A 20,630-nucleotide genomic window follows, 5' to 3' on the forward strand; every position below is an offset into this window, starting at 1 on the left:
TCACCTGAGGAGCCCAGCTCTCCGCCTGCCTGGCCGCTCCGCGCGCCTGCCTCCGATCGGTGTGCCTGCTCCCTCTTCTGATTGCTGAAACAAGCGGCTAGCTCTGCGCAGACACCTCTACCTTCAGTCCTCCAGAGTCTTAGATTAGTGAGGGGTACTGCTACTTCATTCAGTGACTTGATCTTTTTAATGTTCAAAAGTCATTTCTTACTGATCCTTAACAAATGTGCTAAACAATTTTACTTTTTTTGGCCAAAGGCTTAGTTATGAAATATATATTTATAATGTTTAAATTATACACTCAAGGTAATGGCAATATGTGATACACCACTAGATCTCTCTGCTCACACCCTGTATGTTTCAATAAATCTGTCCAAACCCTGCTGTCTGAATTAGTCTAGATAATTTAAACCACCGGGGGCTGGACTCTGTCGTATTCCATCCACCAGAGCTTGTAAGAGGTGAGCAGGTCAGCTGTGACCACTGTCCAGTTCATGAAGAGGAACTTTCTTCTGTTCCAGCTATCTCCTCAAAGATGGACGGCGTGGGCAGGCCTATTTGCCAGCATAGCTCCCATTTGCTTTCACCCAGGCCCTGGGAAAGGGACCTCTGGGTGACCGACTGCCCGGGGCTGCTCTCCAGGACTCCACAGTCACAGGGTCTTCCTGCTCCCATCCCCTCCTACACAAGTTAACCAACCTGTTCACCTCACAACTGACCACAGGGTGTCGCTAAGCTATCAAAAAACAAGTCAGAGTTTCCTTGGCTGCAGAGCAGCAGTGGAGGACGGGGTGCAGGGAGGGAGGGGACGCGTGTGTCCAGCATCAGGAAGTGAGGGTTACCTGTGGCCAAACAGTGAGTGTCATATCTCAGAAATAACCCACAATTTTACCTCGTTATACACCGGATCAACACTCCCAATTTATTGAGGCACAAAGCCCACCACCACCACCACCAAACAGTAACACCCTGTCTGGACTCAGCAACTGGAGTTCCTGCAGTGGCCAAGTGCGGGGCAGCAGGAAGGGACGAGTTCTGAATGTTGACTTAAGTTTACGTCTAGTTTTCAGTAACAGTTGTGTTTAACCAACCTGCAATAAAATTCCTGAAAGCTACACAACGAATGAGCTGTCCCGAGAATGTGCAAGCCATCTCCCCACTGTTCCCTTGGGGGATGCTAGGAGGCAGAACCACTGGTCCACCATGGCCAGGCGAGACAGCCTCGGAGATGCTGCTTGCTATTAAACGTGGCTTGGGAATCTGGGGAGAAAACAGGGAAGAGATCCTGAGGGCGACTGTAGCATGTTCTTCCTCCTCCTCCTTCCTCCTATGCCCTGTAGAGGCCCGTGAACTACCCGTCCAAGGGCCAGAAAGGGAAGAGAAGGGGAACAAGAGCTGAGGAAGGCGCCTGCTTCTCTCACTCCCTCCTCAGCTGCAGAAAAGCAGATGTCACAGAGCAAGACGTAGCCTTTATTGGTCTAACCCACATGCCTCGTGGCAGGCTTGGGCAGCCTTCTCCGTCGGCCCTCCAGTCTTCCCTCCGTGGAGAGCTCCTGGCTTGCCCCCGGAGAACAGTGTCCTGGGCAGGGGTGGCAGACGTTCAGGTGGGGCCCGAAGGGGGCTCGAGGTGTTGGAGAGAGTGTGGGGCCGAGGGAGACAGGAGCCTGCAGAGCCCCCGCCTGACAGGATGGGAGAGGCCGGTCGGAGGGAGACTGCCAGCAGCTCCTACTGCGCCCTCCGCGCCATCAGCATCTCTCGGATGTTGTCCTCCGCTTCCTTAACACTCCGCTCCAGGTACGACTTTTTCTGCTGTAATGAGAGAAGGGTTAGGACCGAAGTGAGCAGGTGCAGCCCTTACAGCCACAGGTTCTGGTGTCCTTCCCCAGCAGTGTGCTGCCAAATACAAGGCAGGTAAGCTCACCTGCCCACAGCACTCCCCTCAGGCAGCAGGAGGACCTAGCCTGGTACAGGAAGCACCAGTGCCCTGTAGAGGGCAGGCCATAGCACCCTTACCCAAAAGGAAGTACATGAGATTACACCAGATAAAGGCCAGAAAATTCCAGGACAAAGCTCCCGGCCCTCAATGGGCTGTCGTCTCCTCTGAGGGTTTTCCACGGCCTGAGCCAGGCACCCACAGCCCCTGGTGTGTAGAGCAGACAGCATGCACACACCGTCCCGCGAGCCCAGGGCAGTCGACGGCACAGCTCGGGCAGGCAGATGAGTCAGGGTGCAATCTGCTTTTCTACTGAATCTGCCGCCGCCGCCGCAATCCAGAGCAATGACACACGGTTTGGTAAAGCAGTTAGAGAAGCTCCCTTCTGTCCCATCTGGTCCTCAATGAAACATCCCAACTTCAACAAAGAAACACAGTTTCAGAAGACACATCAGGACCAGGACCACAAAGATTAGTCAAAGGAAATGATGTGTGTACATTATTTGCCCTGTGCTCATTCCAAAAGTATGGTAGTTTTACCACAGCCTCCTGCCCTGGGAACCAAGTCGTGGCTGGCTATGTTTCCACTTAGCAGCCATGACAGTGCCCATTAGAGGAATGGTATACATGTCTTCAAAGGACACTCAGAACCATTCCCTTCAGGATGCATATGACCGAGGGAGCCACATTGGGGTTGGGTGCCGCCAGTGACCTCCTTTCTGCCCTCCCCACTTCACCCAAAGTGCCTACGTGACCCAGGGAAAGCCTCAGGCAGGGGACAGGTGGGCCACACATCACCATGCTTCCAGGGACATCACAACTGCTTGACAGGCCCTCCCTTGGGAACTGAAGGGACAGACAGGGAAAGTGCATATCTACAAGGTGCCCATTTACATCAAACCTCTGATGTACAGTCTGCAGGTCTCTGCTTTAAACTCCCATTTGGCCAGATAAGACTGATTCCAAGGCTCACTCTGCAGAAGTGACACAAACCTGTGTGAGCTCCTATGTGAGTGTGTCTCCAGCCTGACCTTCCAGTCAAACCTCCTCTTGGGCAGGAAAAGCCCAGTCCCCTGACTCATCCACTTCCTTACAACACCAGGAGTACCATAAAAGCCACCAGGACTGTGACAATTCAGCAGCCCCAAATGTGTACTGTTGCTAAGGAATTTTGCTTAAGTACACTGCTAACCCTGATACAGCCTATCACCGTGATAGCGTGGGGACTGAACTTCCTTTGATAAACAACCCTTAGAGTTTGTGAGTTTAAGAGGCACACACTGATAACTGCTGCCTCATCACTGAAGAATGTGCCCACATAGGAGAGCTAGTCACGGTGCCACATACCACCTGGGCACCTTGGACCCAGCCTCCTGGGAGGTGCAGACAGGGCTGGTGGAGAAAGCAGGACTCTCGCTGCCACAGCTAACGCTTAGGGACCTGGGTCTGTTGCCTTTGCTCTAACAAGGTCACAGATGGCAAAGCCATAAACTCAGAACATCATAAGGGCCCCTACATCCTGTCCAGGCTTCTGAACAAATGCAGGTTATAATCCTCAGCATGAATGCTTTTTTTCCCATGACATTTTTTTCTTCAATCATCTTTTTTGAAGATAATGTAAATAAGCTTATCTCTCTTTAAATCTCAATGTCTGGTTGGTTTTTATTTTTGTTGTTTCTTTTTTTAAACTCCTTTTTTGAGACAGGGTTTCTCTGTGTAGCCCTGGATGTCCTGGAACTCGCTCTGTAGACCAGGCTGGTCTTGAACTCACAGAGATCCACCTGCCTCTGCCTCCCAAGAGGTAGAATTAAAGGCATGCACCACCACCACCACCCTGGTTTTTGTTTCTAGAGGCAGGATTGCCTATATAACCTGGGCCATCCTGGTACTCAGTATGTGGCCTGTGCTTGCTCCGAATTTGGAGTAATCCTCCTGCCTCAGTCTTGCAAGTACTGATATTACAGGTGTGCACCATCAAACCCAGCCCTTTAAATCTTCAGTTTAAATTTAATGGACAATTCTAAAAACAAAACAAACAAACAAACAAACAAAAACACCAAACAAAAAAACCCAACAATCACTAACCCAATAATTCCTACCTCAGCCTCAAGTACAACTAAGCCCAAATGACATCCAACCCAGACCACAGTACCTGCTGGTGAACTCTCTCACAAAAGGTGTCCTGAAGTTCTAATTCCTACTACTCCTGAACACGCTTTTAATTGGGAACAGAGGTCTCCAGATTTGATCCCATTATGGATTCTAAATCCAGCTAATGTCCTTGAAAGAAGGTGATGTGAAGACACACAGGGGGAGGACGTCACATGTGCTCTAAGGAGAGACCTGAGTGCTCTGTCTACAAGCTGGAAGGGCAGAGCAAGCATTCAAAGGAAGCACGGGCCTACCGTGCTTCATTCTGGACTCGGCCTCCAATCTATGAATTTGTGGTGACTTCTTATGTCGCTAAGAAATCAGCACAGTACCTGAGAAGATGTGTGTCCCAGACACAGTCCACACCGCAGACCCCTCTGGACCTAAAGGACCCTGTGTGGCTGCACCTCTGACCACATCAACTGGTAAATGTCTCTACTTCTCTCAAAAACACCTGGGAGAAGACCGACCAAAACCACAACGGAAAGCATAAGCGATGATAAAGAAATGAAAGGGTGAAGAGAGGATAAAGGAAATGGAGGAGGCAAGACAGCGAGCCGTTTCTCGCTCGACTCTCTGTAGTTTATTCCTAAAAGGATCAGAAAGTCAGCTCCTTTCTTGAATTGGCTCTGACACTGTGCACCATCCTGGAGTTGGTCACACCTTGCTAGCCCTGTCTCAGAAGTATCTGGAACTCAGAAGTATCATGAAGTGCCTCCTTTGAAGTGTCTTTCTTCTGCTCCTGACCTCTGCATTGTGGAAAAAAAGAATTTACACTCAAAGCTTTCTCTCCAATAGCTTTCTATCTTAGAGGAAAAGGCAAAGCTATTTTGTCTGTGGGCTGCTAAGTCTGAAGAGCATAGCCTGTGTGGCCTTTAAACACAAATGTTCTGCCGGCTGCAGCCAAGACCAAGGCAGACTGAGGATCTGGTTGGCATTGTCTGGCCCACGACAGTACCTCCCTCCTAACAGTGTGCAAGTGAGCTCCTTAGCCTCTTATAAAGGCACTAATCCCATTGAAAGGGCTCCATCCCCATGACCTAATCACTTCCCACACCAGCTCCTCCAGTATCACCTTATCTGAGAAGGAAATGTCCAGTGGACAAGACTTGGTTCTGTCCATGCCTAGGTCCTAGAGTCTAGAGGCATGGCTGGTGCCCAGCAGCAGCGCCTGCTGGCTGCATGTGGGGCATTCACTGGGAGGATGTCTTGGGAGCACTGGCACACACACTGTTCTTGTTTCCCTCTCAAGGTCAATAAATGGGGACCATGTACCAGAGGGAGCGAAGGCACACAGTGACCGTCCTTCACAATGGCTTTCCTGTTTGGGCTTTGGCCCCTAATCTTTTGCCCCTGGATATAAAGATTTAAACTAAATCTTCACTTATGCCAACAGGGACATCAGAGCCTTGCTCTCACAAACACAGCAGGCCCCTAGACTTTGGCAGGGTCAACTATTATAGCTATAAAGCAAACCTTCTCAAGTTCCCAGCTTTCAGACTCTGGAATCTGTAAGACACTTGGATAGTGGTGACCTGGAAGCCCAGCCCCCCGCCCCCATCCACACCTCGCAGCAGCAGTCCTGGAAGAGGACGTGCTGCCCGCATCCTTCCTGCAGCCACCCCGTCTCTCACAGCTCCCCTCAGAACCCTTCCCCAGGGAATTCTCTAGTTCATCAAACCACAGAGCTGGGGGTGCAGCGACATTCTTATGGAACCTCCTTTTGGTAAGAATTTCTGAGACTTCCTGTGGGGCTCAGCATGGCCAGGGAAGTGACATTGCCGGCCGGAGTTATTGCTCACAGATCCAAGTTTCTTTTTCTGGGAGACAGTCTGAGGCTGGTTTTTCAGTCTCATCGGGGGACAACACTCAAGTACCCAGAACTTTCCCAACATGACATGGTCTCTCAGACAGACTGCTGAGGTAATTTACCCTGTGACTCTCTACAGGATTCTCTCTGGAACTTGATCCCTAACTCTCTGCTAAATCTGTACTTTCCCCTTCCTGTTTCTCATGCCTTAGGATATAAAAAAGAAGGGTTTTGGTTTTTTCCTTCTTTTTTTTTTTTTTCTTTCTTTTAGCCCAGGCTGCCTTTAAACTCACAATCCTTCTGCCTCCGCCTCCCAAGTGCTGGGAATACAGGTGTGCACTGCCACACCAGCTATTGTAAGTTCCCCTCTTTGAGGCTCTGCTCTTTCTAGGGTTTCCACAGGACCCTCAATATGCCTCTCAAAAGTCGCTCTCTCCTTAGCTCCAAAGCAGGCCTCCTCGGCTAGCCCTATGCCTGCTATCCAGGCTGCATGGGCAGCAGGCAGGGTCGACTCAGGCGCTCTTCTGCCTGAGGTATTTTGTAAGATTCGTGTCCTCTGAGACCCTCTGCCTCTCCCGGCCACAGACTCTGTCCTCGTGGTGAATGCCGGCTTCCAGCTTCTCTAGACTCCTGCCAGCTTCAGGTTTTCCTACTCATCAGAAAACTGGAGGCAAAGGCTATCCTCTCCTCATCTGTCCCTTGACATCCCAGATTAAAAGTCCAAGAAACAAGTTTGGTGGCTCATGCTTATGAACCCAGCACCCAATTGTGACTTAAAAAAAAAAAAGAGAGAAAGAAGCTGGGCAGTGGTGGCACACACCTTTAATACCAGCACTGGGAGGCAGAGCCAGGTGGATCTCTGTGAGTTCCAGGACAGCCTGGTCTACAGAGCGACATCCAGGACAGGCACCAAAACTACAGAGAAACCCTGTCTCGAAAAAAAAACAAACAAGAAAGAAAGAAGGAAGGAAGGAAGGAAAAGAAAAGAAAGAAAGAAAGAAAGAAAGAAAGAAAGAAAGAAAGAAAGAAAGAAAGAAAGAAAGAGAAAGAAAGAAAGGAGGAAAAAGAAGTAATGAAAACATGGTTTGCAGAGGTGGCCAGTTGGTGAAGTCTGGATTCTCAGCACATACTTACAAAGCTGGGTGTGGCGGCACATGCCCGTGATCCTTGTAGTAGAGAGGAAGACAGGAGAGGAGCACCCCTGGATTCCCCTGGCCAGCCAGTCTAGGCAAATGGACAAGCTCCAGGTCCACTGAGAGACCCTGCTTCAAAGGCTAAGGTGGAGAGCAACTAACGAAGACAGCCAGTGCTGACCCCTGGCCTCCACCCGCACTCACACACCACCGGTGTACACGCAGACAGGCACACATAAACACAGTCCGCAGATGTTCGTCTCCTCAGTCTTCAGGAGCGTAGCTGGTCAGGGGACGGCAGTGCCCACTCTCATGAAGCTGGGCAAAGGCCAAGGTGTGCTGTAGGGAAGGGAGCATGTCTTGACAGACAGGAAGCCAATGCGGAAAGCCACGGGGAGAGGAAGAAAAGGGAAGACAGAGGGCAGGGCAGGAAGGAGGAGGCAAAATGAGAGGCCTCCACAGGCAGGGGGAGTATCTGGACAGCAAGGATGTCTATAACCTGAACTGTCGAAGAGAGCATCACGAAGACAGGAGAGTCAGGATCTGACTCTGTGAACTCCCACTGAAGGTGCCAGGCCCCACGGCCACTGAGGAACCACAGCACTGAGATGAGGGACATGCTCAAAGAAAGCACGCACCTCAGCAAGGCACAGTACCTGCATCTGATAGAAACTATGTTAGCAACAGCCTCTGGAGGCCATTCTGCTCAAGGACAGGAACCCATAACTTGTTCAGGAGACAGACTGTAGTTCTGCAGAGGAGCTGATGCTGCTCCCATGTGGGGTCAAACCCCAAGCCACTTGGGTCCTCTATTCCCTGTTCAACACAGTCCATCACGACAAAGGGCTACACTGCTCTAGCACGTCCGAGCAGGAAGGCAGGGGAGAAAGCTTTCTTCTACACCAGCGGTTAGACCCTCTGCCCCCACCCAGGTCATGTGACCTCTACTGCTGCCTTGCCTAAGAGTTCCATTGAAGCGCCAAGAAAGCTGGAAGAGACAAGGGTGAAGGAAAGCTTACAGGGAGCGCAGGGCCGGGAGGGGCAACTTGTCCAACGCAAAGGGACAGGCTTCATCCAAAGGCTTCATCAGTAGGCCATTGGCTTAAAGTGAGGATGAAAACCCAGATGTCCCGTCCGGTGGCTGGCACGGGTACAGGCTGGGACTTTTGGTTCAGCAAAGATTACGGGGAGAAGGGACCTGAAGGGCAGTGGTTCTCATGTGGTCCCCACCCCAGAAGCACAGCAGCAGCAGCAGAGAACTTGTCAGAAATGCACATTCTTGGGCCCCAACCACGACTCACTGAATCAGAAACCCTGGGTCGAGTCCAGTAATCTGTGTTTTTACAGCCATCCGGTGATTCCAAAACCTGCTGAAGTCTCAGAGCCACTGTTCCAAATCAGGAGTCAGTCAATTTTTCCAATAAAAGGCCAGATAATAAATAGTTTCTGTTTTATGAGGCTGTCTGTCACTGTAACACACCAGTGGCCATCGACAATGAGCCAGTGCTGTGATCTCACTAACAGGCACAGCAGGCCTTTGGGAAGGGACTGAAGCTCAGACCTGCTGCTCAGCAGCAGCAATAATTTGCCAACCTCTCTCCTTAGAAAGACAGAGCTTTCCAGGGTGGAACGAGCATCGCAGGCAGAGAACGCAGTGACTTTGAACTTCCAATGAAAGCTAACAAACCTGTCAGTTTCCACTCATCTTTCCCTTCATTCACTCAGTCATTCAGCTCACTTCATGGAACAGCTTTGCCTACTTTTTCCTTCAGCAATCCTGGTGTCAGACACCCACAGCACCCCACTCCCAACTGCCTGGACGAGCCCCCATTCACTGCGGGTTCTCTGTCTTCCTGCCTACGAAGGCCACATCATCAAGTGACTTAGCCTGGAAGGCAGACCAGAGTCCCTGACTTTCCACCTAGCTCAGGGCATCCATTAGACTCCACAACCGCAACAGCCTGCCCCCTCCAGGCTGAGCTCTTACCACCACAACCAGACCGTGTGGACAGCTGGTGTCTGGTGCTCCGCTCTAGCATGCTCTCAGCCCCTCGCTCTCACTGTGTCCCACACAGTTCGCCACTGTGTCCCTTTCCTACCTGCCCAGCTCAGCTGCCACAGACCAGCAAAGGATTTTTAAATTTTCACTAAAAAACAAAAACAGGCCAGGTGTGGTGCTGTGCTCCTTTAATCCCAGCACCCAGAAGGCAGAGGCAGAAGGATCTCTGTGAGCTTGAGGCCAGCCTGGTCTATGAAGAGAGTTCCAGGACAGCCAAGGCTATTACAGAGAAACCCTGTCTCAAAAATAAAATAAAATAAAATAAAATAAAGTAAAATAAAATAAAATAAACAAAGCCGATGTGGGCTGGAGAGATGGCTCAGTGGTTGAGAACACTAGCTGCTCTTCCAGAGGACCTGAGATCAATCCCCAGCACCCACATGGTGGCTCACAGCCACCTATAGAGGGGTCTGATGCCCTCTTCCGGCATAAAGGTGTACATGCAGATAGAGCACTCACCCACATAAAATAAATAAATCTTAAAGAAAAAACAAAAAACAAACCACAAAACCCCACCTTACTCTCCAGGCACACACTTTTCTCTTCTGCCCTCTCCCTCTGCTGCGCTTACCTGGGAGATGTTAGCCTATGTTGAACCCAATCACTACCCACGCCGACAGTGGCTAGGTACTGCTGGAGGAAAACGTTTCACTGTGCGGAGCAGTTCCACAGACCATGACCCTCAATGGGTACCCACTGGCCAGAAACCCCATTGAAGTCCTCACTGTGTCCACCTGTCTGCGCTCCAAACAAGTTCATACTCTTTGTCTGTCTTCCCGAATCTATTCTCCATTCTCCCTCAGTTCACCAAGAGGAAAGAAAATCCAACCACCACTGCTGCTGAATCTAATCAAGCCATATGTGTGCCCCACCTCTCCCCTTGTTAGAACGGACAGCACTGACTGCAATCCTGCATGCCTTCCCAGAAGCCCCACTCCCAGCCAGCCTCTCTTTCTTCTTAAGCTGTTTCAGATCCTTCCTTGAAGAGGAAAATCATTAAAATAAAATATTGAAGAAGTTTCCTGGGGGCCACCAAGATGCTCGGTGGGAAAAGCTCTTGCCACATAAGCCTGACAACCGAGCTCAATCCCCAGGCCCAACCGAGAACAGCAGAGCGCAGCTAGGGGCCGAGATGGAGAATCACCTGGGTGCTCACGGCACAGGAGGAACAGAGACCCTGCCCAACAAGGTGAGAGGGGTGGGCAGCAGCTCCCTGGCCTCCACATGGGTGCCATGCTGTGTGCTCACACTCATGTACACATATCATAAAATTCAGTTTAAAAAAAAAACTTTGGGGGGGGGGGGGCTAGAGAAACGGCTCAGTGGTTAAGAATCCTTGCTCTTCTTGTAGGGGGCCCCCAGTTTGGTTCCCAGAACCCACATCGGGTTCTGCCTGTAACTACCTCCACTGCACACATGTGGCATTCACACAGGCAAGCCGCAGGCACACACTCTTGAAAACCAAACTTTTTTGGTCTCAGGCACCCTGTAGACACTGCCTCTTTACTCTCCTCCTCTTAGCAAAAATTCTAAGTGTGGCACAGGTACCCCCCACCCACTCCCTGGGGCAAGGAGCTTTTGCTTGTTTTCTTTGGGACAGGGTCTCACGATGTAGCTGGGGCTGACCTGGAACTCACTATGTAGATCAGGCTGGCCTTGAACTCACAGAGATCCATCTGCTTCCCAAGTGCTGGGATTAAATAAAGGTGTGCACCACCATGCCTAGTCCTGTTTTGTTTCTTGAGAGTCTTTCTGTAGTCTTGGAACTCACAGTGATCCTCCTGCTTTAGGATCCCAAAGTTCTGGCATTCTAGAGTGGAGCACCCCTAACAGCGGCAATGGTTTTCAGAGCTGCCCTGCCTTCTACTTTTCCTCAGCCCTCTCCCATCGACCTCCGCAAGCCCTGCAGTCTAGCCCTGGGAGGCCCGCGGCCCAAGCACTAGAACTTCTCTAGGATCACCGGCATTCAGCATGACTGTCTTAGCTCTCACAGCTGCCAGACATTACCTCCTACATCCCTGCTTCCCCGGCTAAGTGCTCCCTCCTGAGAGCCCCCCTCTGCTGCCTGGTAGTTCCCAGAAGTCGTCCTGACCTCTTCTCATACTGCTCAGCCAGCCTCCTTGCCATTCTCAGAGTCTCAGACAGTTAATGATTATGCCGAGGCAGTTTTGCTCTTTTTGGTTTTGTAATAGAACATCCTCTCTGCTTACAACAAAGGCAACTGATTTATACTTACTCTCTTCAGGCATCTTCGCTCAGTAGATGGCACTCACCCAGTTGCTCAATTTTTAAAAATTAAAAAACTAAGCCGGGCAGTGGTGGCACACACCTTTAATCCCAGCACTCGGGAGGCAGAGCCAGGCGGATCTCTGTGAGTTCGAGGCCAGCCTGGGCTACCAAGTGAGTTCCAGGAAAGGTGCAAAGCTACACAGAGAAACCCTGTCTCGAAAAACCAAAAAAAAAAAAAAATTAAAAAACTAAATAGCAGCCAGGTGCACGCCTTTAATCTCAGCACTCAGGAGGCAGAGGCAGGTGGATCTTTGAGTTCAAGGCCAACCTGGGCTACAGAGGAGTTCTAGGATAGCCAGGGCTACACAGAGAAACCCTGTCTCAAAAAAACAAAACAAAACAAATCACCAAACAAAGGGACGGTATCTTAGCGGTGACAGTGAACATAAAGAAACGTAGAGAGACTGAAGAACTATTCATGAGGAGGAGTAAGAACAGAACTTCACCAAGACCTTCACTGTAACCTGCACCAGGCAGCAGACGTCGGGGAAGAGGACGGGACAGCAATGCTCTCCCAACACACCTCGATTGGACCTGCACACTGGCTGGCTGGTGTGACCTTTACTGAGTGGAGGAACCCAGGACCAGGACCAGGACTGCAAGGGAAGACTACAAACTTTATTTTCCACATACTATGTGTAAGGTACCTGTAACATACCCAAGGTGGGTGTGAGATGAAGACCAGATTGATCTGAAGTTCATGAAGGAGAGCTAGCCAAAGATGTGGTTTTTAGGGTTGGGGAGAGAGCTTGGTTAGGAAACTGCTAGCTGTGCAAATATGAGAACCCAGGTTAATCCCAAGAACCCGTGGGCTGGACCATGGACAGTGGGACACACTCCCCAGAACTGCAGAGGCAGAGCTGGTGGATCCCTGGGGCTTACTTACAGACCAGCCAACCTAGTCTACTTGGTGAGCTCCAGGCCCATGAGAGACCCTGTCTCAAAATATGAGGAATGACACCCAAGGCTGACTTCTGGCCTCCACACGCACGTGTGCATGCACACAAGCACCTGCACACACATGAACAAACAAAGCATAAAAAAGTGATGCATGCCCTTATTCCCAGCCCTCAGGAGGAGGCAGAGGCCAGAGGATCTTTGAGTCTGAAACCAGCCTGGGCTACAGTGAGTTCCAGGCTAGCAGGCTAGCTAGAAATACATAGTGAGACCCTGACTCCAAAAAATAAAACAGAAAGTTGGGGAGTGTAACTTGGGAGGTTGAGGATGAAATGTAGTTCAGAGCACAGAGTTTGCCTGATACATGTGAAGCCCTGGATTCTCTCTCTCACACACACATATTTATGTGTGTACAGGCAGCAGGATAGTTCAGTAGGTAAGGGTGCCTGCCACTACGACCACCCGGGTTGATACAAGACACACGTGATGGAAGAGAGAACCCACTCCTGCAAACTGTCCTCTGACTTACACACACACACACACACACACACACACACACACACACACACACACTGGCATGTGCACATCCACCGCCACAGATAAACATATTCAAAGTTAAAATAAATTAAGAAAATATGAGTGACACTTGAAGTCATGAGGAAGGATAAAACTCTTAGAGTATGGGGGATTTAACCTTAAAGACATTCAACGTTTTATGGCTGGAGGAATAGGAACAGACAAGAGCTCAGACAAAGGGAGCAGAGACAATGTCACAGGCGGTGCCTGACGTGGTCACACCCCTGTAATCCCAGCCCTCCAGGAGGCTGAGACAGGTTAGAAAGGCTCAGGCCAGGGACACATCAAGACCCTGTCTCAGAAAACATAGCAAAACCATAGGTGGAAGAGAGGAGGAAAGGAGGGATGGAGGGGGAAGCTGGGCTGGGCAGGAAGTGGGGAGTGCTATATACAATTTCTAGCAATCTTCTACCTTGAGGCCTGACCCCAAAGTTTCATGAAAGAAATTAGGCAATATTTTAAGTGTCAAATTTTTTCCAGTGAGACACTGGGCCTTGTAAAGACCCAGGACTGCTGCAGAAGCATGGGTTTAATCACACCTAGAAGTGCTGAGAAGAGCTGAAATGCTTTGTTCAGGAAATAAAGCAGCCAAGAAAATGTCCTCAGAGACCATACAAAGGCCAAGGCTGAGAATCTCATTAAGTACTTGGAGATCAGCAAAAGACAGCCCAGAGAACTCCCTTCATCCTCACAGAAACCTGTGTGATCCTGTTCTCAGCTGATGAACCTAACAGCCTACACACCACATGCCTCTTTCACAGGAGAAAACCACAAGTACTTGGTGTATAATAAGGAACATGGAGACACTAATAAAAAATAAATAAAAACAAGAATTTTCTTAATATATATTACTTTTGTCTTTCCAAGATTAAGAACTATTGGTGAAATTATTAAGGCCACTCCACGTAGTTAAAAGGGAGGCTTATTTAGTGGCGTAACTTACAAACGAAGGGACAGGCGCCCAACGGCTCGAGTTTCCGCCTTAAACCTGAGATTATTTAATAACCAATTCTAAACGGAGCCCAAACCAGGTTCCTGCTTCATGTCTCATACGGGCGGCTAGACGCCGCAACATGCAAGTTTGAGCTATGGAGGGTTCGTGGCGTGAGTGCGGGCTTGACCTAGGCTATGTTACACAGAGGTGTGTCCAAGCTGCGCACTATGCTGTGTGTTGGATATAGTTTTTACTAGTTTAAAAAAAAAAAAAAGAGCTTTCTGGGCTACACGCTGCTTTGATAGAAGCATAGACCCACTATTTCTGAGAGTTGATGGCTCCCAGAGCTGGTGGGCTAAGGGACTGCTGGGGCTTGGCGGGGCCCGGAGAGAAAACTCCAACCACAAAGAACCAGCTCATGGGGTTGGACAAATGGCTTAGCAATTGAGCATGCTTTCTGTTCTTCCCGAGTTCAGTTCCCGGCACCCACATTGTCTGGTGACTCAACCCCCAGCGACTCTAGCTGCAGAGGACCAGACACCCTTTGCTTGCCTCCCTGGGCACCTACACATACACGGCATACACACACACGGCCACCATCAATTGTTTCACCGTGTTTTAAAAGAAAACAAGGGTCTCAGTAACAAGGACAGAGGAACTCTCAAAATCCAGCAGCAGCAGCAGCAATACCAAGGCCAGTGACTGCGGGTCTCTACCCTGTCAGCCTCGGAAGGATCCAGAAATCAAGTGTTCTTGGTAGAGTTTGGCCTGAAGGCACAGTAAAGCAGGGTGGCTGGGGCGTGCCAGGGCTGGGAGAGGAAGCAGGAGCCAACACCTCACATTCTTAGAGGCGGGGGTGTGACTGACTCAGCTCAGTTGGGGGTAGGAGTCCCACAGGTGTGTGGACTTGTGGCCAGGCTCTCTGCTCCAACTAAATCAAGAACTGCTGTTTTCTTACAGCTCAACAACAAAAAGAGTCACTAAAAAGACAGGCAAAGGGGGCCGGTGAGACAGCTCTGTGGCTAAGTGCACTCACTTGTTGCCAAACCAGATGATCTGAATTCAATCCCTGCTCACACGGGGAAGGGCAGACTCACTATGGCAAATTGTCCCCTGACCTCCACATAACCCACACACATACACACCATCATACGTAATAAATAAACAAAATTTATAAATTAAATTAAACCAAAGGATGTGAACAGACATTTCTTTCTTTAAAAAAAAATTAATAATTTACTATGTATGCAGTGTTCTGTCTGCATGTACACCTGCCCGCCAGAAGAGGGCACCAGATCTCATTACAGAGGGTCGTGAGCCACCGTGTGGTTGCTGGGACTTGAACTCAGGACCTCTGGAAGAGCAGCCGGTGCTCTTAACCTGTGAGCCATCTCTTTTTTTAAATGACATATTAATGACCAAACAGCACATGAAAAGATGTTCGACATCATTATTTATTACAAAATTGCAAATACCACAACTACCTAATATCACAGTGTGATACTGTTTTACATTCCCTGGGACTACTATAATCAAAATGAGAAAATAACCAGTGTTGGTGAGGATACAGGGAAACTGGACCCCATGTTCTGATGGTAAGAATATGAGCAGTGCAGATGGCATGGGAAACAGCTTGGGAGAAGGTCAAACATTAAATCATATGAAAATTTTCACAGGAAGGTGAATACCAAGGGAAACAAACCCAGGTATTCAAAAGGAATCTGAGAATGCCTGCTGCAGACTTTCTGTGACCAAAAGGCAGAAACAGCGCACATGCTCACGGACGTTTAAGACATTACGGAATATTCACACCATGGATTATTATTCCGACAAAATGAGGGGGGAAGTATTCATAAATGCTACACCACAGATAAACCCTGAAAACAATTAGCTAACCCCCAAAAGCCATGTTACACAAACATCAAAAATAATCAATCTAGGACATGAACATGGCAGGGGAAGGTGGCTGGAGCCAAGCCCCACCACAGCCTGGATTCAGTCCCTGGACCCCACACAACAGGAGAGAACAGACTCCCAAAAGCTGTCCCTTGACTCAGCACTCGCCACAGCACAAGTATACCTATATATAATACGCATGTGTGTGCACATCAGTAAGTAAACAGAGGTGCAGTGAAATTTTTAAAGAAAAACCAGGCAACCTAGAAACAGGAAACAGATGAATGGCCGCCCTGTGGAGATGGAAGGCGAGCCAACAGTAACGGTAAGCAAGACGGGGTCTTCTGGGATCGCGGTAGTGATGGTTACCCAAGCAACAGTTTTGTGTCAGCTGCATTTTAACTCAATTAAGAAAAGTCCTCCCAAGCCAGTGCACACACAGGTGAGGCCTCCTGCTGCAGCCTGTGTGTGCAACAGGTGCAACAGGACAGGGGCTCCGAGGATTACTCCCCAGCTGCCCCCAGCAACCTGCGGCCGCCCAGCAACTCAAATGGCCCATGCACACAGTGGCCAGGAAGACAAGCCAACATGCTGATTTCTGAAAATTAACCTGAATGCTGTGAGCAGAAGCACTAAGCGTATAGACTAATGAATTAATGGGGAACTCGGAGAGCCAATGAGCAAACAAAGACAAGGAAACTTCCATGCGATCACATTACTACTCCCCAACTGAGTTAACATATTTATACAACTGAAAAAATAGAGATACGGCAACCGGAAACCCATAAAAGGACCTGGAGACGGTGAAAACAAGCTCAAAGCCATGGCAAGCACAGATGCATGAGTCACAGGCACCGCCTGGCTGATCTGTGTGGGTCAACAGAGGCTACAAACCCACTCCGATATCAAAGGCTATTTATAAAGCTTTCCAAAAACCTTGGCTTCTGCTTCATCAAATGGAAAGGAAGGAGGCTCACAGTAATACCTGTCCGTATCACCCCAGGAAACATGCTGTCTCTAAACTAAACTTCCAGGCTAGACAAGCAACCAGGACCTTGTTCCCAGCCAAGTGCTCTGATGGAAAGACCAGGTCCACATCACCCACTTCTCCATCCAGGGTGATTGATACAGAGTTCAGAACATGATGAAATCATTCATGGATCAAACGTCACCGTGTCACTTGTCCCCAGCTCCACACCCACCTATGCTACCATGGAGCTGCTGTAAACAGACTGAGTTTCATGTGCTATTAGCTCTGATCTAAGTAGCTGACATAATACCAATTAAGTTTATAATGACTCGGGAGTAATAAACGCGTTCTTGGCACAATTCTGTATGCTAACATGATTCAAGGGGTGGGTTCATGTTGCCCTTTCTTCAACCCTAGATGCTGGGCTATGTAGAAACCATGCACAATCTCCACTCAGAGCTGAGGTTTGAAGAGAATTATCATTTTATAAAGAGATCAAATATCCTAGAACATTCAAGCATTCCATAAGAATCCCCACTTCTTGGGCTCGTAAGATGGCTCAGAGTAAAGAAAGGTGCCTGCTATAAATCTCTGAAACCCACGAAGTGGGAGAGAACCAAAACACACACACACACACAAACACACACACACACACACACACACACACACACACACAGAGAGAGAGAGAGAGAGAGAGAGAGAGAGAGAGAGAGAGAGAGAGAGAGAGAGAGAAAGAGATGTTTGAAATAATTTTCATTTCTTTAGAGCCAAAGAGAATGATAGCATGAGTTGGGGTCTAGAACCCAAAAATCCTGGGTTCCTACTCTGATATCCCTCTCTTTCTCTGAATGATTCTAGCCCTGAAAAGCACATGTGATCTTTATTTCCCAACTATGGGCAAAAGACACCAATTCACAAGACAGTTTTCTCCATTCTCCGTGGCTATTAAGAAATCAGAGGAGCAGACACCACATTTACATCCTCAAGCCCAGCAGCCAGCCCTACCAGCTCTAGGAGTTTATGTCTCTCGGAGAAGTCTTAAGACCCAATCGCCACACTCATGTGGGGTAAACTATGGTACCAACAGTAGATTCTTCGAATAAAATACAGAAAATTACTTTTTCTTGTGGAATTTACTACAACAGTTTAATATAAACGAGCTGCGTCTAGTTATGAAGATAGAGCTTTAAATCCTGCTATTACGTGAAAAAACCAAGTTGTTAAATATACGAATGGCATGTCATCCATCATGCAGATGTAGCATGAAAACAGCCAGCTGCTTCCGGCAAACAACAAGACTGACGTTGGGGGCGGGATTTTCAAAGACTCCAATCTCATCAGTGTTATGTGGTGGTGGTGGTGGTGGTGGTGGTGGTGGTGGTGGTGGTGGTGGTGGTGGTGGTGGTGGTGGTGGTGGTGGTGGTGGTGGTGTGGTGGTGGTGGTGGTGGTGGTGGTGGTGGTGGTGGTGGTGGTATGGTGGTGGTGGTGGTGGTGGGCTTGTGTGTATGGAAGGGGGTTGTTTGTTTGGGCTGTTTGGGTTTCTTTTTAAGTCATTTTGTTTTGTCTCACTATGTAGGCCCGACTGGCCTGGAATTCACTATGTAGGCTGGACTGGCCTGGAATTCACTATGTAGACCAGGCTGGCCTGCCTCTTTCTCCAGAGTACTGAAAGGTGTGTGTCTCTGCATCCAGCTTTGGATTTGTAAAAACCAAAACTATAGTAAACACTAGAAAATACTGAGGCTGGAGTATGGCTCAGTGGTAAAGGGCTTGCCTAGCATGTGCAAGGCCTGGAGTTCAATCTCCAACACTGCCAAAGGGAAAAAAATTAAGCTTTCACTTGTTAATTCTGGGTGGTGAGTACATGTTTGTTTGTTGAGACTCACATTACCCATGCTTCCCTCAAAATCACTATGTAGCCAAGACCTTCAATTTCTCACCTTCCTCTTGAATGCTGGGATTGCAAGCCTGTGACCCACACCTGCTGACCGAATTCAGAACTGAGATACATCCCAGTCCCCAACGTTAGTTAAATTTTGCATATCTATGTGTCTTGATTCTTTTCCAATTTAAAAAAAAAAAAACTTTTATAAACACTTGATGACAATATGCATGATCAGTAAACAGGTGTAGTGACCAGCACCTTTAATCCCAGCACTCAGGAGGCTGAGGCAGACAGATTTCTGTGAGTTTGAGGCTAGCCTGGTCTACAGAGCGAATTCCAGGACAGCCAGAGCTACCGAGTTGAGACCCTGACTTGAAAAAACCATAAAAGAAGAAAAACAAACAAACAACAACAAAAAAACCCGGTGTCAGGCTTATACCATGAGTAAACACTAAAGTATTCCTGTGCAAGGCTCAGCTCTAAGTAGTTTACGCATATGAAGCTAAAGGCGGGTACATTTTATAAGGAAACACGCTTTCCTGCTCGCCCGCCCCACTCCCATTCATTATGGTCTTGAGAAACCACTGGCACTGCTGACTGACTCAGGAGAGGAGACTCACTTGCAAAGCACACAGTTTCCTTCTGAGTTGGACAGGCTCTTTCTACTCTGCAGACCTATGGCTGCCGCACCCTTGCCTATACACCTAATTCTGGAGCACTATCAGAACCATGTTATTGCTGCACTTTATACCACCCCTTCAACCTGACCTCATCAATAAGGAAGGTAAAAATTGCTTTTCAAGATGAGGCTCCAGCTGGACAGTGGTAGCGCACACCTTTAATCGCAGCGCTTGGGAGGCAGAGGCAGATAGATCTCTGTGAGTTCGAGGTCAGCCTGGTGTACACGGCTAGTTCCAGGACAGTCAAGGCTGTTACACAAAGAAATTCTGTCTTGAAAAACAAACAAACAAACAAAAAGGATGAGGCTTCAGTACTCATCCCACTTTCAACTAGTTCCATTCCTGGTGGGAAATTTCTTTACTCTCTATTCTCACCTCCATTCCAGGAACACTTCACACAAGTGTATTTGGGCTCAGAAGCAGTAATTTACTCAATACAGTAATAAGTGAGAGAGTTCTTGTTCTTATACATCCTACTCCAAGAGTTCACAAGCTTATCTGTTAATATTGTGTGTGTCACAGCAAACAGCATCCACAACAGGCTAAGACTCTTCAAAAGTAAACAAATTATTCGAGAAAGTTGAAGGTTTTCTTAGTACATACTTGAATCTTAAGAAAAATGTACATGCATATGTGTGACTGTGCATAGAAAGAAAAGGACTTTTTTTTTTTTTTTTTTAAGTGTGTGGGGTGAAAGACCCCAACACACGAGAGGCTGAGGCAGGAGGACAGAGATTTTCCAGCCCAGCCTGGGCTACAAAGTGAACCTCTATCTCAATAAACAAATCAAACAAACAGAAAACTGTGCCATCTCTGTGATATCATCAGTAAAATTTGTGGAGGTGGCATTTCCTTTGTCAAGAGGAAACACGCCTCTAGTTCTGAAGGCTAAAAGGCCCCTAAAGAAATGATGCTAATGTCTGGGGCTGGAGAGATGGCTCAGAGGTTAAGAGCACTGGCTGCTCTTCCAGAGGTCCTGGGTTCAATTCCCAGCACCCACATGGTGGCTCACAGCCATCTGTCATGTAATATGAACCTCTCTTCTCTCTGATGCTCTCTTCGGTCATGCAGGCATACATGCAAATTACATAAAAATACATGAATAAATCATTTTTAAAAAGAGAGATGCTAATGTCTTCTGCGATTCCCTCCCACGTGTCCCACGAACACACACTCAGCTCAGAAGCTAACTTGATGTCAACTTTCACCTTCTGCATTTCCAACTAAGAGCAAACCTGCTTCCCTCAGCCAAACTAGGTGTGGCCAGTTCCAGGGTCAGTGCAAGTGATGGAAAGCTAGAAAAGGTATCTGCAGGTCAGGACTGAAAACTGACAGCACCTGAACTGGGACTGGAGCTCAGCTGTAGAGTGCTTGCCTAGCATATGAGCTCTGAGTTCCATTCCCAGCACCCCAAGG

At 48.5% G+C, this 20,630-nt stretch overlaps 1 protein-coding gene across 1 annotated transcript in view; it reads right to left on the bottom strand.

The window, feature by feature from the left end:
- Window positions 1-1,449: 1,449 nt before the first annotated feature.
- Pfdn1 (prefoldin subunit 1) overlaps window positions 1,450-20,630 on the bottom strand; it is a 56,139-nt gene continuing 36,958 nt past the window's right edge. The window contains exon 4 of the mRNA XM_052741911.1: window positions 1,450-1,809. Coding sequence (XP_052597871.1) covers window positions 1,726-1,809 — 84 coding nt within the window. The 3' untranslated portion in view covers window positions 1,450-1,725. The remainder of the gene's footprint in view (window positions 1,810-20,630) is intronic.

Source organism: Peromyscus californicus, unplaced genomic scaffold (genome assembly GCF_007827085.1).
Source record: "Peromyscus californicus insignis strain IS unplaced genomic scaffold, ASM782708v3 Scaffold_17__1_contigs__length_78620276, whole genome shotgun sequence".
In the NCBI taxonomy this organism is placed as follows: domain Eukaryota; kingdom Metazoa; phylum Chordata; class Mammalia; order Rodentia; family Cricetidae; genus Peromyscus; species Peromyscus californicus.